General features: G+C 52.1%; 1 protein-coding gene across 1 annotated transcript in view; it reads right to left on the bottom strand.

The window, feature by feature from the left end:
- LOC140208153 (uncharacterized) overlaps window positions 1-24772 on the bottom strand; it is a 40320-nt gene that overhangs the window by 15133 nt on the left and 415 nt on the right. Inside the window, exons 2-5 of the mRNA XM_072276634.1 lie at window positions 24352-24440; window positions 12612-12683; window positions 11400-11519; window positions 1150-1263 (exon numbers count right to left, since the gene is read on the bottom strand). Of these exons, the coding sequence (XP_072132735.1) occupies window positions 1150-1263; window positions 11400-11519; window positions 12612-12683; window positions 24352-24440 (395 nt within the window). The remainder of the gene's footprint in view (window positions 1-1149; window positions 1264-11399; window positions 11520-12611; window positions 12684-24351; window positions 24441-24772) is intronic.

Below are 24772 nucleotides of genomic sequence, written 5' to 3'. Positions count from 1 at the left end.
CATGGACTGGTAGTCGACATTGGCGTTGGTTCCTGTTCATCTCCTGATATTCTTCCCTGAGGAGTTTGTAGTTTCGGTCGGAGCTGCTCTGAGATGGTGAGATATGTTTGGCGTTGACACTGTGTCAGCGTCAATCTACTAATCGGGTCACGGGGAGTGCTGTGTCAGTGACACGATGAGAGTGTCACACCGAGGGGTGTGTTGGTGGCACAGTGAGGGGTGTCGGAGCCACCGTGAGGTACGTGTCTGGGACACGCTGAGGGGTATATCACGGTACCAGCGTGGTTTTTGTTGGTGTCACGATGGGGGCTGCGTCAGTATCGCAGTGATAATTGATTCCCTGTCACAGCGAGTCGATGTTTCAGTGAGGGATGTGTAACTGTCACTGTGACAGGCGTTTCTGGGTCCGAATGAGAGGTGTACCCGGTCACATCGCGGTGTATCTCTGTGTCACGGTGAGAGATATGTCGAGGTCACAGTGGCAAGTTTGTCGGTGTTGCAGTGAGACGAGCGTCTGTGTCGTAGTGTGCGGTGTATTGGTGTTTAAGAGGGAAAATGTCGTTGTCACGGTGAGGGGTGTGTCTGTGTAACGGGGAAGGGTCTGTTGTGGTCACAGTGGATGTGTCAGTGTCATAGTAAGTTTAATGTTGTTGTCACGGTGAGGACTGAGTGGGTGACACACTGAGGGGCTTTTCGGTGTGATGGCGGGGGTTGAGTCTTTGTGACGGTGACTGTTATGTCGGTGTTTTGGTGGAGCGGCCGCCATGATAAGAGGTGACTCGGTTTCAAAGTGATGGTCGTGTCTGTGTCACAGTGAGGGATGTGTCCACGTCACAGTGTGTGACGTGTCGGTGCCAAGGCGAGGGGCGTGACAGTGTTACAGTGAATCGTTATTACATTATGTTGTGTGTTGGTATCACGTTGCGGGATATATCGGTACCATGTTGAGGGATGTGTTGGTGGGGGTTGTGTCGGTGTCACGGTGAGGGGTGAGTCGTGGTCATGCTGAGAGACCCGTCAGTCCCACAGTGAGGAATGTGTTGACATCACCGTAAAGGGTGTTTCTGGTATATGTTGAGAATGTGTCGCTATTACAGTCGCCATTTTTGTTCTCTACGGTTTAGTCGTTCCGACCGTTGTTCAACTCACCATGAATCCACCAGCAGATCCCTGTGATAACGAGGGCCGTTGTTAAAACGCAGATTAGCCATGTTCTTGAGTCTGATCTGTCTCTTGTTGCGGGTCGTTCATTGCCCATGTTGCCTGAGGACAAAATCGTTCCTTGACATTGTCAGTCCATCATCATATTCCCTGACCTACCCCACCTCTGCTCTTCCCACCTTCTGAGTTCAAATCACTCTCTTTCGCTCATGCACAGCAGTGAGCGTAAATCACAGGCAGGCCTTTTCCAAGGAGATTAGGTGGGACTTCCACCAGAGGTCACAGGTTAAGGTCAGAGTTCGCTGGTCTATTATGTAGCCCGAAGAACATGGTCATACATTTCTTATTCCTTATTTCCACCCATAATGCCTCACTTCGACGACCTCCTTTGTCTGTCCTGACTGCGCAGTTCGGTGATATTTTCTCTCCCTCGTACCGTCACCCCTCCTCCTTTAATTCCTTACGCCTTTTGATGTCTGAAAATGAGGAACCCCGAAACATTGTGCTGTCTGGCTTGCTCCTCCTGCCACCAAGTTTCAATAATGGCTACCATATCAAACGGCCAAGTGCTGATTCATGCCCTGAGCTCACCTGCCTTTATGTAAAACTTCCAACACTGAAAGATAAGCACTACGGGACACTTTCCACATCTTGCTCGACCATGTGATGCCTGCCATTTTCTGACGTCTCTGGAATATCCGTCTCCACATGGAGTCCGCTATCTGCTCTGCAGCTCTGTGTCCTATCTCCCAGCAGCTCGAGTTTAACAAACTCTGTCCAAAAACCCTCATGCTCAGTACTGGCAAACCACCCCGCTCGGATATGAGCTCTCCTCCAGATTGGGTCTAGACTGACTCATGACCCGCGTGCTAAACTGTATGGTCTTCCTATGTCCGCTCCGAGCTTCGCCGCTCCACTTGCCGCTGCCTCATATTTGTTTGCAATTGTAATGAATCCCGTCCCGTGATTGTTTGCTATTCAAACGCCGGATCTTCCGCAAAGTACTGTTTTTAATGCACACTCCCATAAAGTTTAAGTTCCAACTTTCTCGTTCCCTATCTCTGACTGGAGTCTGATTAAACGCCAAACTATCGCCTGACACTCTGCCGGTGTGAAAAAAAGGGCGAAGCTCCCATCTTCCCTGATTCTCACCGCTCATTAATACCCAGCACTTCGGCATTCAGTAATCCCGAATTATGTGTGTCTCCCGGGGATTGTGAATGTGTGGATGCCGATGGAAGCGGGGATAAGAGGAGGCCAGAGAGAGGGCGTTAAGATTCCAGCCTTTGGTGCAAGTTTTATCTGTCCAAACGACCGGCCTGTGCATTCAGAGCTGTGGAGACAATCAGAACCGACAGATTAATAACCAGTGGAATGGGCCAGTTGTGAGTTCCAACATGTTGAGGTCTCTCGGAAATGGAGTTTGTCACGGACACGGGGAGGAGCGTAATGGAGTCCGGGCGTGACGGAGACATGGAGGTGTGCAGAGCAGGACGTGTGTCATTGAGTTCGGAAGTGTTTTTGAGGGGATGGGGATAATGGAGACGGTGAGGCGTGTGTCAGTGTTACAATGCAGGACGTGTCGGTGTATCATTGTCACGATGAAGAATGTGTCATGTCACGGCGGTGAGTGTGTCAGTGTCACAAAAGCCGGTTTTTGTGCCCCGTCGAGAGCGGTGCGCCCTGTCCCATTCACAGTGTGTGTATCCCAGCCTTGTACACTAAAGTCCATCTCTCCTTCAACACTTCCCTCAATTCACAGTGTAGGCTGTTCCCTTTAACACCGACTTTAAACAGAGCTTGGGCTCAAAATTACCAAGTACATCTTTGGCAGAACAGAGCTTGGCCAAATCTACACTTTCCAGATCCTTTCTGATCGAACGTAAAATTGGCCTTGCTCCAATTTACAATCTAAACCGATGGTCAGTCCCGTACTTTTCCATACTTACGTTAAGACAAATGGCTTTACGATCAAGAGATACAAAGTGTCCACTTGCCTTGTCTCATTGCGTAGTAGGAGATCAAGTATTGCTCTCTCTCCTTGGGCTTTCTACGTACTGATTAAGGAAACTCCCCTGAATGTTTTTGACAAACTCGCTCCCACTGGTACATTTGAAATCTACGGCCCACAGTCAATACGTGTAAAGCTAAAATCACCTGTTATCGCAACGTAATGTTTCCTGCAACAGTCTGCGATCTCTCTACAGGTTTGTCACCCCGCCTCCAATAATTCCTTCCTCTTTTGACGTCTAAAAATAGGGCAACCCAAAATATCGTGCTCTCGGCTTGATGTTCCTGCAGCCAAGTCTCAATAATGGCAAAAATATTATATTTCAATGTGCTGATTCATGCCCTGAGTTCATCCGCCTTTACTTAAATCGTCCAGCATTGAAATATACGCAGGTCAGGACATCAGTCACAACATGCTCCACAGATTGGTTCCAGCCTTTGTCTGAAGTCTTTGCAACATCTGTCTCCACAACGATACCGCTATCTGCTGGGAACTCTGAATCCCTTCTCCGTCCAACTAGAGCTTAAAAACTCTCCTCAAAACCCTCAAGTACAGTACCGGCAAACATTCCCGCTGGGACGGATTGTGGTCTTGTCCGTTAGTTTCATAACTGAATCCCTGAGCTCACTTTTTACAACCAACTTCCTGTCCATACCGATGTCGCTAATACCGATATGGAGACGGACTTCCGGCTACTCACTCACCCACTTCAGAATCATACAGAAGGAACAGTGCGCAGAGGGAAGAGGAAGCAAGGGGAGGAGAGTCGAGGCCATAGAAAGGGTGTTCAGATTGCAGCCTTTGGGCATGAACGTCTCAGTTAACATTTTCTTCTTCACGATCTCTGATTGGAGTCAGTTTAAACGCCGAAATACTCAGACCTCCGACTGTGAGTCAGAGACAGAGCGAGGCTCCCTCCAGATAATCCCATCACACTCTCCTTCCACACCATACCATAACACACTCCCGGGGTCAGACAGAGAGTGAATCTCCCTGCGCAACGGCCCATCACACACTCCTGGGGTAAGGCACAGAGTGAATCTCCCTCCACACCGTCCCATCACACACTCCCGGGGTCAGACACAGAGTGAATCTCCCTCCGCACCGTCCCATCACACACTCCCGGGGTCAGACACAGAGTGAATGTCCCTCCGCACCGTCCCATCACACACTCCCGGGGTCAGACACAGAGTGAATCTCCCTCCGCGCCGTCCCATCACACACTCCCGGAGTCAGACACAGAGTGAATCTCCCTCCACACCGTCCCATCACACACTCCAGGGGTCAGACACAGAGTGAATCTCCCTCCGCACCGTACCATCACACACTCCCAGGGTCAGACACAGAGTGAATCTCCCTCCACACGGTCCCATCACACACTCCCGGGGTCAGACACGGAGTGAATCTCCCTCCACACCGTCCCATCACACACTCCCAGGGTCAGACACAAAGTGAATCTCCCTCCGCACCGTCCCATCTACACTCCCGGGGTCAGACACAGAGTGAATCTCCCTCCACACCGTCCTTCACACACTCCCGGGATCAGACACAGAGTGAATCTGCCTTCACACCGTCCCATCACACACTCCCGGGGTCAGACACAGATTGAATCTCCCTCCGCGCCGTCCCATCACACACTCCTGGGGTCAGACACACAGAGTGAATCTCCCTCCGCACCGTCCCATCACACACTCCCGGGGTCAGACACAGAGTGACTCTCCCTCCACACCGTCCCATCACACACTTCCAGGGTCAGACACGTGAGGTACCTACCGCACCATCATGTGGTGCAGAGGCACTCCACCGGCCTGTGCATGCAGAGTTGTGGAGGGGCTCAGAACCTGGTAACAGATATGCGGTGGAAGGGGAGGTGTAGCGCCAGACGTGAACTCTCCCTCATACTCCCCACAGTTGCCTGTGAACACAGAGTGCGGCAGTGACGGAGTTGGGGCTGTCTCTAGTGGATACAGCGGGTCACGGAGACGGGGTGTGCAGTAGGGCAAGTCAGGGATGACGGAGACGGGAAAGTGTGCAAGAGAGGGTGTGGGTGACGGAGACGGGGAAGTGTGCAAGACAAGGTGTGGGTGACGAGACGGGGTAGTTTAGTTTGCCAAGGAGGGAGTGGTGTCGGAGACAATAGTGATGTTCCAGAGGGAGTGCATAACGGAGACGGGGATCAGAGCAGGAGAGTAAGAGGGTGTCGGAGACGTGGAGAGTTTTGGAAACTGAGGGACTTATACATACGGGGAGTAGTGTTCCCGTGCTACGGTGATTCGTGTATCGCTCTGCCGGTATCTTTGAGTGGTGGGTTCCTGTTACGATGCAGGCCATGTCGGTGTGTCGGTGTCCCGATCATGAGCGTGATCGTTTCACGCCGCGGGTTCTGTCGGTGCCACCGAAGCACTGTGAAGAGTCTTTGAGTGCCTGTCACGGTGAGTGTTGTTTGTCTCGTTCACAGCCTGTGCGCTCTTTGCTGTTTTTCCCCTGTGTTTGTCAACTTATCGTCAAATTCCTTGATCTCCCAAACCCCCTGCTCTTCCCATAGAGTGCGCTGGTAACCCCAGGGAATTTCTCAGGTAAGGACATTTTCGAGACAGCCTTCTGGGCCGGAAGGCGTGAATTGTGCTGCAAGTTTTCTATGTTTCTAACTATGTGTTCAATTCTCTATCTGCTGTTTCTTCAGAACAGAGAACGTAGATCACAGAAGAGATCAGACCCTTCGGCTCATAAAATCGTGATATCCCAATGAAACTAAATCCGTTCTGCCGACACAACGTCTGTCTCCCTCAATTCCCTGCACACTCACGTGCCTGTAAATAGCCTCTTAAACGCCTTTATGAACCTCCCTCCACCACCAGCGCTGGCAGCACGTTCCAATCACAACCCACTCTCTGTGACCATGCAGGGAAGGGAGGATTGAAGGAGAAGGAATATGGAAGTTGGAAGGACCTAGAAATAGAAGAATGGAGAGAGAAAAGAATGGAAGAAGGGGAAGAGTGAGGGATGACGAGTGAACAAGGAGGGAAGGGCGGGCGGATATGTTGTCACAGATGCAGAGACTTTATTGTCCGAGAGACTTGCAACGAACACCAGCCCTCCCTCCCCTTAACCCCAACCTCCAGGTGATTCCTGGTTTGAGCGTCAGTGCTCCCGTTGCTCTGCTTATCGCCGGGTCTTCAGACCTTCAGTGCTCCAGAAACCACGGCTCGGGGACAAACCCGCAACACCCACCGAAGTAAGCGAGCCCCCTCCCTCCGAGAAGACGTTACAGCAATAGATTGACATTTTTAGACTGTGCAGTACTTATCAAAGGAAACAGGCATTCAGATATGGAAGTTTACAGGAAACTAGCGCACGCTGATCTGTATCTGAGGTTTGACTCTCCTCACCCATTGAAACATAAGCCTGGGGTTATCATTATTTCAGAGAAGTTTTGCAAGCGTTCAAATACACTAATTGACCCACCATATAGACAAAAAAAAATCGGTAAAGTATTCCCTCCGTCGTCTGCAAACTATTGGGAAGGATTGTTAAGGATAGAATCTTCGAGCATTTGGAGCAGTATCGTCTACTCAAGGATAGTCAACATGGCTTTTGAAGGGAAGGTCGTGCCTCACGAGCCATATTGAGTTTTTTGAAGAGGTAACAATTATATATTGATGTGGGTAGGGCGGTAGATGTGGTCTACATGGATTTTAGCAAGGCATTTGAAAAGGTCCCTCACGAGAGACTCATCCAGAAAGTCATGAGGCATGGGATCATGGAACCGAAGCTGTTTTGATAAGATATTGGCTTAAAGGAAGGAAGCAGAGGGTAGTAGTGGAAGGATAGTTTTCTGCCTGGAGGTAGGTGACTAGTGGAGTTCCGCAAGGATCTCACCTGGGACCCCTGACTTCTGTGATTTTGGAAACTGACCTGGATGAAGAGGCGGAAAGATAGGTGTGTAAGTTTACGAATGACACGAAAATCGGAGGAGTTGCGGATGGAGCTGAAGGTTGTCGAAGGTTACAGGAGGATATATACAGGATGCAGAGTTGGGCAGAAAAGTTGCAGATAGAGTTCAATCCGGATAAGTGTGGGCTGATGCATTTTGGAAGGACAAACCAGAAGGCTGAGTACAGGGTTAATGGTCGGTTACTTAAGAGTGTCGATGACGGAGGGATCTTGGGGTTCAAATCCATACATCCCTCAAGCTTGATTGACAAGTTGATAGGATATTACGAAGGCCTATGGGATGCTAGGCTTCATTAATAGGGGGACTGAGTTCAAGAGTAGAAAGGTCATGTCTCAACCCTACAAATCTCTGGTGAGACCACACTTAGGGTATTGTGTTCAGTTCTGGTCACCTCATTATAGGAAGGATGTGGAAGCTATGGAGACGGTGCAGAGGAGATTCACCAGGATGTTGCCGGGATTGGAAAACAAGTCTTATGAGGCAAGGCTGGCAGAGCTGGGACTTTTCTTTTTGAGGCGTTGAAGGATGAGAGGGGACTTGATAGAGGTCTACAAGATTATGAGAGGCATAGATATAGTGAATAGCCAGTACCTGTTTCCCAGGGCACGAACAACAAACACCAGAGGACATATGAACAAGGTTAAGCGAGGGAAGTTTAGGGGAGACATCAAGAGTTAGTTTTTTGCATCTAGTGTTGTGGGTGCCTGGAATGACTTGCCAGGAATGGCGTTGGAAGCTAATGCATTAGGGGTGTTTAAGAGCCGCATGGACAGGCACATGGATGAAAGAAAAATGGAGAGTTACAGGGTAGTGTGGGTTTAGTACGTTTTTTAGTGATATAGGGGTCGGCACAAGTGAAGTGGTCTATTTTGATAGGTCAAATATGATGGCAGAATATAGTATAAATGGTAACATTTTTGACAGTGTGGAGGTTCTTGAGGGATCTTGGGCACCGAGTGCATAGGACGCTCAAAGCAGCTGCGCAGGTTAACTCTGTGGTTAAGAAGGCGTACAGTGCATTGCCTTTCATCAACCGTGGGATTGAATTTAGGAGCCGAGAGGTAATGCTACAGTTATATAGGACCCTGGTCAGACCCCACTTGGTGTACTGTGCTCAGTTCTGATCGCCTCACGACAGGAACGATGTAGAAACCATAGAAAGGGTGCAGAGGAGATTTAACAGGATGGTGCCTGGACTGGGGATAATGCCTTATGAGAATAGGTTGAGTGAACTCAGCCTTTTCTCATTGGAGAGACGGAGGATGAAAGGCGACCTGGCAGAGGTATGTAAGCTTATAAAAGGCATTGGTGGTGTGGATAGTCAGAGGCTTTTAGCCAGCTGTGAAATGGCTAGCAGGAGAGGGCACAGTTTTAAGGTGCTTGGAAGTAGTTGCAAAGGAGATGTCAGGTGAATGTTTTTTTTTTACGCCGAGAGTGGTGAGTGCGTGGAATGGGCTGCCGGCGGCGGTGATGGAGGCGGATAAGATAGGGTCTTTATGAGACTGCTGGATAGGTACATGGAGCTTAGAAAAATAGAGGGCTGTGGGTAACACGAGGTAATTTGTAATGTTAGTACATGTTCGGCACAACATTGTGGCCCGAAGGCCTGTGCCGTGCTAAGGTTGTCTATGATGTTTCAGCACTGCTTAGGGTCTTCGCTGTGACAGTCTGTCATTTCTTTCATTTGACCGACCAAGGTGTACCATTTTATGTTTGTCCGGGATACACTCCATCTGCCCGGTCTCTAAACCATATCTGTAACTGATCTACGTCCCACTGAATTCTTTGTCAGTCTCCTCCGCTCTCCGCAGAACCACCTCTAGCCGTATCATATGCAAACCTACTAACCCACGCATCTGCAATTTCATCTGGATCACGTATATACATTTAAGGGCCAAGTGGTAATGTTGCAGCTATACAGGATCCTGGGCAGACCCCACGTTCAGTACTGTGCTCAGTTCCGTTCGCCTCACTATAGGAAGAACGTGGAAACCATAGAAAGGATACAGAGCAGATTAACAAGGATGTTGCTTGGATTGGGGAGCATGCCTTCTGTGAATAGACTGAGTGAACTCGGTCTTTTCTCCTTGGAGCTACGGAGGATGAGAGGTGACCTGAGATATGTGTACAAGACAATGAGAGGCATTGATCTTGTGGATAGTCAGAGGCTTTTTCCCAGGGCTGAAATGGCTAGCACGAGAGAGCATGGTTCTAAGGTGCTTGGAAGTAGGTACAGAAGAGATGTCAGGGGTAAGGTTATTTTTTGTTTTTTTTATGCAGAGATTCGTGAGTGGAATGGCCAGCCGGCGGTAGTGGTGGAGGCGGAAAAGATAGGGTCTTTTAAGAGACTTCTGGATGGCTACGTGCAGCTTCGAAAAAATAGAGTGCTATGGGTAAAGCCAAGGTATTTCTAAGGTAGGGGCATTTTCAGTACAGCTTTGTGGGCCGAAGGACCTGTATTCCGCAGTAGGTATTCTATGTTTCTATGTACATCAGGCACAGGAGAGGTACTAGATACATCCGTATACACAGATCACTTCATTGTCGTAGAACAAAGCAAATCAATAAAACAACGCAGAATGACGTGTCACAGTTACAGGGAGAGTGCAGTGCAGGCAAACTAGGTAGATCGTGAGGTCAGGTGTCCATCTGATTGTCCTAGGGGGCCGTTCGATAGTCCGATATCAAGGGGGTAGAAGCCGTCCTTGAAACTGGTGGGACGAGCTTGCGTATCTTCCCCCACGATGGGAGACTGTCCGTGTTGGGTGGGTGTCTATGATTATGCAGCAAGCTACCAGGAACTGTAAACAGAGTCCACGGAGGGAACATGGCAGATACCTATCTTTCGAGAGATGCAGCAGGACGGCTGATGAGGGCAGTGTACTAGACGTGATGTATTGGGACTTCAATGAGCTATTGTTGGGCTGCTGTGCATAATAGTGCGGGGACCAGGGAGATTAGACTGACCGAGTTGATTGCGGGTGACCTGTTTGTCCTGATTGGTAGATAAAATGTACACTGACTTGGACAAGTACAGTCACAAGATCCCTGATATTAGATCACTCTGGGAGATGGAAGAGAGGAAGCCCGGAAGTGACGGAGAACAAATGGACCGGTGAGAGAGGGAGGAGGGGTGAGATAGGGAGAGTGGAAGGTGAAGGAGGGAGAGAGATACCAGATGGCCTGAAACCCAGGGGGTGTTGTCGGGCTAATGTGATCGGGAAGGACTGATCAGGCACCGACAGTGGATGTCATCTACCTAGACTTTAACAACGTCTCAGATGATACACTACTGTGGAGGATGATGGTACAGGGGTCGGGAGGTCACGATGCAGTTGTACGGTGACGCCGCACTTGTTCACTGCTGGTCGCCAGGATATCGGAAAGGCCAAAGAGCTGGAAGGCTTACGAGGATGTTGGACTCGGGGGTGTGAGGCATGGAGAGAGGTCGGGCAGATCGGGGCTTAATTCCTTGGAGCGCAGGGGTGACCTTGCACAGGTGTATAAAACCACGAAGGGCGCAGGCAGGGTGAATGTGCACAGACCTTCCTTACTTCCGGGGTATGGGGAACCAGAAGGTATAGAATTGAGGTGAGAGTCGATGGCGAGGAGGGAAAAGATGTGTAAACGGTGGGGGGTGGGGGTGGTGGTGCTAGAGAGAACGAAGGCGAAAGAGAGGCGAGAGATAGGGAGGGGAGGAAATAGGGGAGGAGAGAGTGGAAGGAGGGAGTGGGGAGAGTGGAGGGACGGCGAAGAGTGGAGAGATGGGGAGAAAGAAGGGCAGAGATGGGGCAAGGTTTGTAGGAGTGTGGTGAGGGAGAATCGGGAAGCGAGCAAAAGAGGAGAATGGGGTAGGGGAGGGGCAGAGAGGGTGGGTGGGTAATGTGAGGGTGGAGGAAAGAGAGGGAGGAGAACAAGGATTTTGCCGGACTCGAGGAGCTGATTGATGGAGGGAGGTCGGGCAGGTTAGGTCTTTAAATCTTGGAGCGTCGGGGTGACCATACAAACCCGTATAAAACCACGAGCTGTGAATGCGTACAGTTACTTTCTCTAGACTTGGAGCATCGAGGACCAGAGAGCACAGGTCTAAGGTGAGAGGGGAAAGGGATGTAATTGGGGAGCCGAGTGACAACTTTTTGTGACCCACATGGTGCTCAGTCTATGTCACGACCTGACAGAGGAAGTGGTCGAAGCAGATGCATTGTAAACTTGGTCCCTTGGGTGTATAACACAAGACCCCTCCAAAATGACGTCATTTCTGCGAACTCTGACCTGTTTTATCAGTGGTTGGCAGCCCGCCGGGTCCCGAGGTAATGGGAGGATCCTCGTCCTCATCGATGCGGTGTTCCTCTTTCCGAAAGTTCAGCTCTGAGTAGGTGGAGTTCAGACCAGCTGGGAGAGAGAGTCGGACAGGCAAATGAGGAAGAGAGTAAGAGCGGTAGAGAATGGGGGAGGGAGTCGGGGAGAGAGAGAAGACAGAATGGGTGATGGAAGAGAGAGAGAGGGATAAGTGAGGGGGAGAGACGGGGTGAGACAGCGAGAGAGATAGAAAGTGAGGGAGAAGGGGAATGAGAGAGGACAGAGATGTGGAGACAGAGAGAAGGCGAAAACGATGGACAGAGAGGGGAGAGAGCGATGTGGGCAATGGGCAGGGAAAAGCGTGAGAAAGAATGGGGAAAGAGAACGGGTAGAGAAAGGGGAGAGAGTGGGAAAAGGGTAGACGGGGAGATTGTGTCGGAAACCGCGGACTGAGAGGTTTAAGAGGAATGAAAAGGGAGACGGAAGGAGGGTAGAAGACAGAACAGGAGAATTTCAGAGAGACGGGAAAGAGCGGAGGGGAGTGCGTCGGGGAGCGGGAGAGGGGTGTGGGTAGAGAGGAGGAGAAGGCGTGGAGGGGAGATGAGCGGCAAAGTTAGGGAGAGAGGGAGGTGGGAAGAACGGGAGGGGTGGATGGGGTGCGGATGAAAGTGAGCAGAGAGAGAGGGAAAGAGTGCCGGGGGAGACCGAGAGTGGGACAGACGATGACTGTGACAGAGGAGAGACGAGACAGAGAGGGGGCAATGAGAAAGGGCGAAGAGACGGGACAGTAGAAGACATTAGGGGAAATACTGTGAGGCGGGACAGGGGAAGGGGGAGAGAGGAGACTGGGTGAGAGAAGGGGTAACAGGGTAAAGAGAGTGGGGTTAGTAAAGGGAGAGAGTGGTTAAGGTTTTATACGGCGTTCCCTCCTCACCGTCTGTCCACCGTCCTCCATCCTCACCACCCCGACACGGCGCTAACTCATCTCCAGTACCCCTGCCCACTGCGCAACACTCCGCACCGACCATCAAAGAGTGTTCCCCCCTCATCACATCTCTCACGCGTTCCCTCTGTCGTATTACAAGACACGGAATCATTAGGATCAACTGTGCGCTTGTCCTGAGATGTCTCGACAGGATTGGAGACATCAGCTAAACAGGGTGCACCAACAAAGATAAAACTGACCTCGATCAGTTCGGACCCGGGGACGAGAGCCGGTCTTGAAATTAATGTCCGCATACGATACATCAGGTTCAACTGCGGACAGAATATCGAGAATCAGACACTGAGTGATGCTCCCTCCACACCGCCCTATCACACACTCCCGGGGTCAGACACTGAGTGAATCTCCCTCCACACCGCCCAATCACACACTCCCGGGGTCAGAAACATAGTGAATCTCCCTCCACACCGTCCCATCACACACTCCCGGGGTCTGACACAGAGTGAATCTCCCTCCACACCGCCCTATCACACACTCCCGGGGTCAGACACAGAGTGAGCCTCCATCCACACTCTCGCATTACAGACCCCGTGGTCATACACAGTGAAATCCCTGAACACCATGGCTTTACGGATTCTCGAGGTCACATACAGAGTGAAACTCCCTCCACAATGTCCGACCACACACTCCCGCAGTCAGACACAGAGTAAAACTCCCTCCACACCTTCTCATCACGCTCTCACGGGATTAAACACGGACTGACGCCCCCTCCACACCGTCCCATCACAAACTCCCAGGGACAGACACAGTGTGAAGCACCTTCAACACTGTCCAATCACACACTCCAGGGGTCAGCCACCCAGTGGAGCTCACTCCAGGCATACCATCACACACTCCCCCCGACAAACACAGAGGAAACCTACCTCGACACCGTCCCACCACACACTCCCGAGGTCAGACAGAGAGTGACTATCCGTCCACACCGTCTCATCACACAGTCCCGGGGTCAGGCACAATATAAAGCTCCTTCCACACTGTCCCAACACAGAGTCACGTGGTCAGAGACCCGGTGGTGCTCCCTCCTCACCATTCGCATCACACACTAACCCTGTCAGAAAATGCAAAACTACCTCCACACCGTCCCAACACATACTCCTATGGTGAGACACAGAGAGAATTTCTCTTCACACTGTCCCATCACACACACACGGGTTCCGATACAGAATGAGCTATCTCCACAGAGTCTCATGACATACACTCGGGGTCAGAAACAGAATGCAACATCCTCCACTCCGTCCCATCACACACTCCCGGGGACAGACACAATGTGAAGCTCCTTCCACAACGTCCCATCACACACTCCCGGGGTTAGAAACCTCGTGGAGCTCCCTCAACACCATCCCATCGTAAACTCCCTCAGTCGGACATAGAGTAAAACTACCTCCACACCGTCTCATCACATAATCCCGTGGTCAAATACAGAGAGAATCTCCCTTTACACCGCACCATCACATACTCCAGGGTCAGACGCAGACAGAAGCTCCCTGTACACTGTCCCATCACACACTCCAGGGACAGACACAGAGTGAAGCTCGCTCCACACCGTCTCATCACTCACTCCCGATGTCAGACAGAGAGTGAAGCTTCCTCCATACCCTCCATTCGCACACTCTGGTGTCAGACACAGACTAAACATCTCTCCACTCCGTCCCATCAGACAGTCCCGGGGACGGACACGATGTGAAGCTTCTTCCACACCGTCCCATCGCACACCCCCGGGGTCAGACTCAAAGTGGAGCTCCCTCCACACCGTCCCATCACACACTCCCCAGTCACATACAGAGTAAAACCACCTCCACACCGTCTCATCCCACACTCCTGTGGTCATACACAGTGATAATCTCACTCCATACCGTCTCATCACACACTCACGGGGTTAGTCATGGAGTCACGCTCACTCCACACCATCCCATCACACACTCCCTCTGTCGGACACAGAGTAAAACGACCTCCACACCGTCCCATCATACACAACCTTGGTCGAACACAGAGTGAATATCCTTCCACATCGTTCCATCACACACTCAGAGGTTCAGAGACCCAGTGAAGCACCCGCCACACCATCACATCACACAGTACCCCAGTCAGACACAGATTAAATCTACCTCCACAGCGTCCCATCACACACTCCGCTGGTCAGACACAGAGAGAATCTCCCTACACACCGTCTCATCATACACTCACTGGGTTAGACAGAGAGTGAGGCTCCCTGTACACCGTCCCATCACACACTCCAGGGAAAGAGACAGAGTGAATCTCCCTCCACACCGTCCCATGACTTACACCAGAGGTCATACCGAGAGTGAATCTCCCTCCACACCGTCGATCCGCACACTCCAGGGGTCAGGCACAGAGTAAAGCCCTCTCCACACCGTCCCTTCACACAGTCCTGGGCTCCGATACAAAGTGAAGCTCCTTCCACACCGTCACATCACACATTGCCAGGATCAGACACCAAGTGGAGCTCCCTCCACACCGTCCCATGACACACTCTCCCAGTCGGACAGAGAATAAAACTACCTCCACACCGTCCCAACACACGCTCCCTTTTCCAGGCGTAAAGAGATTCTCCCTCCACAAAGTCTCATTAAACACTCACGGGATTACATACGGAATCATGCCCACTCCAGACTATCCCATCACACAATCTCGGGGTCAGACACAGAGTGAAGATCCTTCCAAACCGTCCCATCAAACCGTCACGGGGTCAGACACCTAGTGCAGCTCCCTCTACACCATGATATCACACACTCCCCCAGTCAGACACAGAGTAAAACAACCTAAACAACTTCCCATCACACAATCCCATGGTCAGAAACAGTGTCAATCTCCCTCCACGACGTCTCATCACACACTAACGGGGTTAGAAATGGAGTGACGCTCACTCCACACCGTCCCATCGCACACTTTTCGGGTCAGACACAGAGTCAATACCCCTCAACACCGTCTCATCACACAATCCCGTGGTCAGACATAGAATGAAGCTTCCTCCAGACACTAACATGACACAGTCCGGGGATCAGGCACAGAAGTAAGCTCCATCAACACCGTCCCATCACCCACTCTCGGGGTCAGACACAGAGGGAGATCCCTGCGCACCCTCCCATTACACACTCACGTGATCAGAAACGGAATGATTCTCCCTCCTCCCGTTTCATCACTCACTCCCGGGGTCAGACACAGAGTGTTGCTCCCTCCACAAAATCGAATCACAAACACACGGGGTCAGACACAGAGTGAATCTCCCTCCACACCGTCCAATCGCACAGTCCCGGTGTCAGACACAGAGTGATGATCCGTCCACACCATCGAATCACAAACACACGGGGTCTGCCACGGAGTGAGGCCCCTTAACTTAGCCCGATCAATGATTCCTGAGATCAGACACAGAGGGAAGTTCCTTCCGCACCGTTCCATTACACAATCACGGGGTCGGACACTGAATGAGCTATCTCCACACATTCTCATGACACACACTCTGGGTCAGACACGTAGTACAGCTCCTTCTACACAGTCCCATCACACACACACACTTTGTCAACACAGAGTGAATCTCCCTCCACCCCGTACCATGACAAACTCTCGGGGTCAGACACAGAGAGAAGTTCCCTCCTCACTTTCCCATCAATCATACTCGATGTCAGACACAGACTGAAGTTCCCTCCACACCTTCCATTCGCACACTTCCGAGATAAGACACAGAGTACAGCTCTTTCCAAACCGTACCAGCACACACACCCGGGGTCAGACACACAGTGAATCTCCCTCCACACTGTCCCATCACCCACTGCCTAAGTCAGACGCAGAGTGGAGCTCCCTCCACACCGTCCAATCACACAATCCCGAGATCAGAGACAGAGTGAATCTCCCTCCCTCTGTCTCTCTGCCCCACTCACCTCGGGAAGGTGACCGTGAGTCTGTTTTTGTGAACGTCATATCCATGTAATTCTTTCTGTCGTCCATCCTGTCGAGGATTCGCTGCGTTCTGAGCTCAGAAAGCGGAAGCAACCATTGTCAGAGGAAGCTCGTGTTGATACTTAGGTCAGACCGACACCAGCGTGCACCAGAGAAAGGGCTGATAAAGAGAGAGGCCGAGAGCAGGCAGAGGAAGTGCCGGGCAGCAGGGAGATGGACTGTGTGTGAGCGGTTGGAAACTCTTCTCACCGGGCGAATAGTATCCCATCCACCGACCCTCACCCGCGGTTGGTTTCGGTTTTAGTTGTCGGACCCTCCCACTGCTCTACTCACCGCTGGAGATTCAGACCCTCTGTGCGTGAGAAACCACAGCCCCAGAATAAATACCCAACACCCACCGAAGTGAGCGAACCCTCTCCTTCCGAGTGAAATGAACAACTCATTTGAGTCTCTCTCTCAATTCTACACCAAATTTACACCACAAGAACTTGCCAACAACAGACTGCCATTTTTGGACCATATAACGCTCATCAAATAAACTGGGCATGCAGCTGTTGAGGTTTACAGGAAACCAACGCACGCTGATCGGTGTCTACGTCTTCACTCTCGTCTCCAATTCGAAAACAACTTGGGGGTTATCAGATTCTCAGAGAAGTCTTGAAAGCGTGCGGCTACACTGACGGGGCCTTGACCAGACCATTATCTCCCTATTGATCTCCCATGAATGGCTCTAACACGCTTCAATTTCGCAGCTCTCTCCCCAACCCTCCCTAAGCCTTTCTCTCTCCTTTCCAACGTCACTGAGCCTTCTTTTTCTGTCTCCCCACCTTCGGAACCAAACTCTCTCTCTTCCCACTGTCTGCCGGTCAAACTGAGTTTTCACCTCACGGAATTGTGACTGGGACATTCCAAGTAAAGGCGCGGCCCTCTGGACTGCCGGGATCGGTTACAATTCTTCACAGTAAGTAAGGGCGGAGGCGAAAAGAGAAGTGGGGTTGGAAATTTGGAAATGGGGCTGGGGTGGTGTGGGTGGCGATGTGCTGGAGAGGGTGTGTGTCTGTGTGTGTGTGTGTGTGTGTGTGTGTAAGACAGAGAGACAGAAGGAGAGAGAAAGAGAGAGAGAAAGAAAGAGAGAGAGAGAGAGAGAGAGAGAGAGAGAGAGAGAGAGAGAGAGAGAGAGAGAGAGAGCGCATCGGCAGAACAAGCATTCAAGCATTCCCGGAGTCAGAAACAGAGAACAGCAGAACAGCTCCTTCCAACTTAAATCACACACTCCCTGGATCAGACAAAGAGTGAAGCTCCCTCCGCACCATCCCATCACACACTCCCGGGATCAGACACAGAGTGAAGCTCCCTCCACACCGCCCCATCACACACTCCTAGGGTCAGACATAGCGTGTAGCTCTCTCCACACCGACCCATCACACACTCCTGGGGTCAGACACAGAGTGAAGCTCCTTTCATCCCGTCCCATCACACACTCCCAGGGTCAGACACAGAGTGAAGCTCCTTTCACCCCGTACCATCCCACACTCCCGGGATCAGACAGAGAGTGAATCTCCCTCCACACCGCCCCATCACACACTCCTGGGGTCAGACATAGCGTGAAGCTCTCTCCACACCGACCCATCACACAATCCTGGGGTCAGACACACAGTGAAGCTCCTTTCATCCCGTCCCATCACACACTCCCAGGGTCAGAGACAGAGTGAAGCTCCTTTCACCCTGTACCATCACACACTCCCGGGATCAGACAGAGGATGACGCTTCCTCCTCACGGTCCCATCACACACTCCCGTGGTCACACACAGAGCGAATATCGCTCCACACCGTCGCATCTCACACTGCCGGGATCAGATACAGCCTGAAGCTCCCTCCATACCGACCAATCGCCCTCTCGCGGGGTTAAATACGGAGTGACGCTTACTCCATCCCATCACATCACACTCTCCCGGGGTCAGACACAGAATAAAACGCCCTCCACACCGCCCCATCACACACTCCTGGGTCAGACACTGTATTCAGCTCCGTCCACACCGTTCCATGACACACTCCCGGGGTGAGAGACAGAAGGATGCTCCATCCACACCATCTCATCACACACTCCCGGGGACAGTCACAGATTGATGCTCCCTGCACACGATCATATCACCAACTCCTGTGGTCATACACAGAGTCAAGATCCTTCCACACCATCTACTCACAGACTCTTCGGTCAGATCCAGAGTGAAGCTTCCTTCATGCCGTGCCATTACACACTCCCGGGGTCAGACACAGAGTGTTTCCCACTCCGCACCGTTGCATCACACACTCCCGGGGTCTGACACAGACTGAAGCTCCCTTCACAGCATCGAAACACAAACACACGCGGTCAGACACTGAGTGAAGTTCTCTCCACGCCATCCGGAGTCGGACTCAGAATGAGCTATTTCCACACAGTCTCATGACACATACTCTTGGTCAAACATAAAGTGCAGCCGTCTCCACACAGCCCCCTATCACACACCCTTTGTCAGGCACAGAGTGAATCTCCCTCCAAATCGTCCCATGACAAACTCGCAGGATCAGTCACAGATTGATGCTCCCTGCACACGATCATATCACCAACTCCTGTGGTCATACACAGAGTCAAGATCCTTCCACACCATCTACTCACAGACTCTTCGGTCAGATCCAGAGTGAAGCTTCCTTCATGCCGTGCCATTACACACTCCCGGGGTCAGACACAGAGTGAATCTCCCTCCACACCGTCCCATCAGACACTCCCGGGGTCAGCACAGAGAGAAGCTCCCTCCACACCGTCCCATCACACACTCCCGGGTTCAGACACAGAGTGAATCTCACTCCATACCGTCCCATCACACACTCCCGGGTTCTGACACAGAGTGAATCTCCCTCCACACCGTCCCATCACACACTTCCGGGATCAGACACTGAGTGAATCTCCCTCCGCACCGTCCCATCACACACTCCCGGGGTCAGACACAGAGTGACTCTCTCTGTACACCGTCCCATCACACACTCCCGGGGTCAGACACAGAGAGAAGCTCCCTCCACACCATCTTGTCACTGACACCCGAGGTCAAACACAAGGTGAATCTCCATCCATACCGTCCCATTACACACTCCAGGAACAGACACATCGTGAAGCTCCCCTCCATACCGTCCCAACACTCACACCCGAGATCAGACACAGGGTGAAGCTCCCTCAGCACCGTCCATTCGCACACTCCAGTGGTCAGGCAGAGAGTAACGTTCCCTCTGCACCGTCCATTTGTACACTCAAGGGGTCAGACACAAAGTAAAGCTACATCAACACCGTCCCATCACACACCCCCGGGGTCAGACACAGAGTGAAACTCACTCCCTCTGTCTCTCTGCACCACTCACGTCGGAAAGGAGACCGTGAGTCCATTTTTGTGAACGTTACAGTCAGTTAAGTCTTGCTGTGGTCCATTCTATCGAGTATTCTGTGCGTTCTGAGCTCAGAGAGGGAAAGCAACCGTTGTCAGAGGAAGCCGTGTTGACACGGGGTCAGACCGACACCAGCAAACACCAGAGAAAGGGCTGATAAAGAGAGAGGCCGAGGGCAGGGGGAGGAGGTGCAGGGCTGTACGAAAACTGAGGGTTTGAGAATGTATGTTCCCGAGAGGTGAGAGAGCCGGGGGGAGGAGTTGTGAGAGAGTGGAGAAAGAGGGGTAGTGGAGAATGAGGCAAGGTTGGATGAGGTCGAAGAGGGAGAAATGGGTGACTGGGGACGGAAAGGGGGAGCCGGGAGAAAGGGGGCAGGGTCACATGTAGGAGAATGCGTATAGAGAGTTGGAAAACAGCGGGAGATTTTTGAAAGGGAATTAGTGGTGAGAGGGGGAAAGCCGAGGGCGAGCTGATGGGGTAAAGAAAGAGAGAGAGAGAGAGGGACATAGATGGGCCGAAGAGTATGAGAGGAAGGAGAGAGAGTGCTACAGAGAGGAAGAAGGGATGCAGGGCAGGGACATTGGAGGGAGATAGAAAGAGATTGGAGGGAGAATGTAGTGGAAGAAGGGGATTAGTGAAGGATGCACTGACTGAAGAAGGAGTGAAAGACGGAGGGTTATGTGTCACTCATGCAGAGTCTCTATTGTCCGGGAGAATTGTATCCCCTCCACCCAACTTCCCCCGGCCCTCACCCGCGGTTGGTTCCGGGTTTGATCGTCAGACACCAGCCCCCACCCCCACCCCCACCCCCGCCACTCTTCTGCTCATCGCCGGGGATTCAGACCCTCTGTGCGCGAGAAACCACAGCCCCAGGGTAAACAGTCAACACCCACCGAAGTAAGCGAGCCCAGTCCCTCCGAGTGAAATAAACAACTCCTTTGAGTCTGTCTCTCAAATCTACACCAAATTTACAACAGAAGAAGTTGCGAAAAAACAAACTGCTCTTTTTCGGTCAATGTAGTGCTTATCAAAGAAACTGGACATGCAGCTGTTGAGGTTTACAGGAAACCAACGCACGCTGATCCGTATCTGCGTCTTCACTCTCGTCTCCAATTCGAAAACAAGTTGGGGGTTAGCAGCTTTTCAGAGAAGTGTGGAAAGCGTGCGGCTACACGAACGGGGCCTTTATCAGACCACTATCTCCTATGAATGTATCTCACACGCTTCAAATTCGCAACTCTCTCTCTCTCTCTCTCACCCTCCCTCAGCCTTTCCATCTCACCCCACCCTCAATGAGCCTTCACAGTCTGTCTCCGCTTCCTCTCATCCTCACTCTCTTCTCGTCCCACTCTGTCCCGCTCACACTGAGCTTTCACCTCACGGAAATGTGACTGGGAAACCTCCAGGAAATGCGCCGCCCGCTGCACTGCGGGGGTCGGTTACATTCTTCGCAGTAAGTAAGGGCGGAGGCGAAAGGAGAATGAGAGGGGGGCTTTGGAAATGGGGGTGGTAGTGAGGTTGGCGATGCGCTGGAGCGGCTGTGTGTGTGTGTAAGAGAGAGAGAGAGAAGGGAGAGAGAGAAAGTGAGAGATTAACAGATTAAGGTGAGTGGATAAAGGGAGGGAGAGACAGAGAAAGGAACACACACACACACACACACACACACACACACACACACACACACACACACACACAACAAACACCCATGGAGTCAGAAACATTGAAATAGAGAACAGCAGAACAACTCCTTCCAACCGTCCCATCACACACTCCCGGGGTCAGACACAGAATGAATCTCCCTCCATACTGTCCCATCACACACTCCTGGGATCAGACAGAGAGTGAATCTTCCTCCACACCGTCCCATCACACACTCCTGGGGTCAGACACACAGTGAATCTCCCTCCGCACCGTCCCATCACACACTCTCGGGGTCAGACACAGAGTGAATCTCCCTCCGCACCGTCCCATCACACACTCCGGGGGTCAGACACAGAATGAATCTCCCTCCATACTGTCCCATCACACACTCCTGGGATCAGACAGAGAGTGAATCTTCCTCCACACCGACCCAGCACACTCTCCCGGGGTCTGACACAGAATGAAGCTCCCTTCACAGAATCGAAACACAAACCCCCGGGATCAGACACAGAGTGAAGCTCCCTCCGCACTGTCCCATCACAGACTCCCGGGGTCAGAAACATAGTGAATCTCCCTCCACACCGTCCCATCACAGACTCCCGGGAAAAGACACAGAGTGAAACTCCCTCAGCACCTTCCCATCACACACTTCTGGGGTCAGACACAGAGTGAAGCTCCTTTTCACCCCGTACCATCACACACTCCCGGGATCAGACAGAGGGTGACACTCCCTCCTCACGGTCTCATTACACACTCCCGCCGTCACACACAGATCGAATCTCGCTTCACACCGTCCCATCTCACACTGCCAGGATCAGATACAGAGTGAAGCTCCCTCCACACCAACCAATCGCCCACTCGCGGGGTTAAACACGGAGTGACGTTTACTCCGCACCATCCCATCACACTCTCCCCTAGTCAGGTAGAGAATAAAACGACATCCACACCGTCCCATGACACACTCCCGGGTCAGAAACAGTATTAAGCTCCGTCCACACCGTCCCATGACACACTCCCGTGGTGAGAGACAGAAGGATGCTCCATCCAGGCCGTCTCATCACAAACTCCCGTGGTCAGACACAGAGTCAAGATCCTTCCACACCGTCCACTCACAGACTCTTCGGTCAGACACAGAATAAAGACCCTCCATATCGTCCAATTACACTCTCCAGGGGTCAGACACAGAGTGAAGCTCCCCCACACCGTTCCATCCCACACTCCCGGGGTCAGACACAGAGTGAAGCTCTCTCCACACCGTCCCATCACACACTGCCGTTGTCAGACACAGAGTGATGCTCCCTCCGCACCGTTGCATCACACACTCCCTGGGTCAGACACAGAGTGAATCTCCCTCCGCACCGTCCCATCACACACTACCGGGTCTGACACAGAATGAATCTCCCCCACACCGTTCCATCACACACTCCCGTTATCAGACACAGAGTGAATCTCCCCCCACACCGTCCCATCACACACTCCCGTTGTCAGACACAGAGTGAATCTCCCTCCACACCGTCCCATCACACACTCCCGTTATCAGACACAGAGTGAATCTCCCTCCACACCGTCCCGTCACACACTCCCGGGGTCTGACACAGGGCGAAGCTCTCTCCACACCGTCCCATCACACACTCCAGTTGTCAGACACAGAGTGATGCTCCCTCCGCACCGTTGCATCACACACTCCCGGGGTCTGACACAGACTGAAGCTCCCTTCACAGCATCGAAACACAAGCACACGGGGTCAGACACAGAGTGCAGTTCCCTCCACGCCGTCCCGGATTCGGACTCAGAATGAACTCATCTCCACACAGTTTCATGACACATACTCGTGGTCAGACATAAAGTGCAGCTCTCTCCACACAGACCCATATCACACACCCTTTGTCAGGCACAGAGTAAATCTCGCTCCAAAACGTCCCATGACGCACTCTCGGGGTCAGACACAGAGTGAAGCTCCCTCCACATCTACTAATCGCACAGACGCGGGGTTAAACACCATCCCAACACACTCTCCCCTAGTCAGACACAGAATAATACGACCTCCACAACGTCCCATCACACACTCCCGGGTCAGAAACATTACTAAGCTCCGTCCAGACTGTCCCATGACACACTCCCGTGGTCAGAGACAGAAGGAAGCTCCATCCACACCGTCTCATTATACACTCCCGGGGACAGTCACAGATTGAAGCTCCCTGCACACGATCATATCACAAATTCTCGTGGTCAGATACAGAGTAAAAATCCTTCCACACCGTCTACTGACAGACTCGTCGGTCAGACACAGAGTGAAGCTCCCTCCACACCGTCCCATCACATACTCCCGGGCCCAGACATGGAGTGAAGCTTCCTCCACAGCATCTTGTCCCTCACACCCGAGGTCAAACACAAGGTGACTCTCCCTCCACAGCATCCCATTACACACTCCAGGGACAGACACATAGTGAAGCTCCCCTCCATACCCTCCCGACACTCACACCCGAGATCAGACACAGGGTGAAGCTCCCTCCGCACCGTCCATTCGCACACTCCAGGGGTCAGGCAGAGAGTAACGTTCCCTCCGCACCGACCATTTGTACAGTCAAGGGGTCAGACACAGAGTAAAGCTACATCAACACCGTCCCATCACACACCCCCGGGGTCAGACACAAAGTAAATCTACATCAACACCGTCCCATCACACACCCCCGGGGTCAGGCACAGAGTAAAGCTACATCAACACCGTCCCATCACACACCCCCGGGGTCAGACACAGAGTGAATCTCCTTCCACACCGTCCCATCACACACTCCGGGGGTCAGACACAAAGTGAGTCTCCCTGCACACCGTCCCATCACACATCCCCGGGGTCAGACACAAAGTAAAGCTACATCAACACCGTCCCATCACACCCGCCCGGGGTCAGACACAGAGTGAAACTCCCTCCCTCTGTCTCTCTGCACCACTCACGTCGGGAAGCAGTCCATGAGTCCATTTTCGTGAAAGTTACAGTCAAGTAAGTCTTGCTGTCGTCCATCCTGTCGAGGATTCTCTGCGTTCTGAGCTCAGAAAAGGGAAACAACCGTTGTCAGAGGAAGCCGGCGTTGACACGGGGTCAGTCCGACACCAGCCAGCAAACACCAGATGAAGGGCTGATAAAGAGAGAGGCCGAGAACAGGGGAAGCAAGTGCAGGGCTGGACGAAGACTGAGGGTTTGAGAATGTATGTTGTCGAGAGGTGAGAGATGTGGGGGGAGGAGTTGTGAGAGAGGGGAGAAAGAGGTGTAGTGGAGAATGAAGGAAGATTGGAGGAGGTCGGAGAGGGAGAAATGGGTGACTGGGGACAGAAAGGGGGAGCAGGGAGAAAGGGAGCAGGGTCACATGTAGGAGAA

The sequence above is a fragment of the Mobula birostris genome, chromosome 13, assembly GCF_030028105.1.
Source record: "Mobula birostris isolate sMobBir1 chromosome 13, sMobBir1.hap1, whole genome shotgun sequence".
Taxonomy (NCBI): domain Eukaryota; kingdom Metazoa; phylum Chordata; class Chondrichthyes; order Myliobatiformes; family Myliobatidae; genus Mobula; species Mobula birostris.
This window is presented reverse-complemented; position numbering and strand designations above follow the sequence as displayed.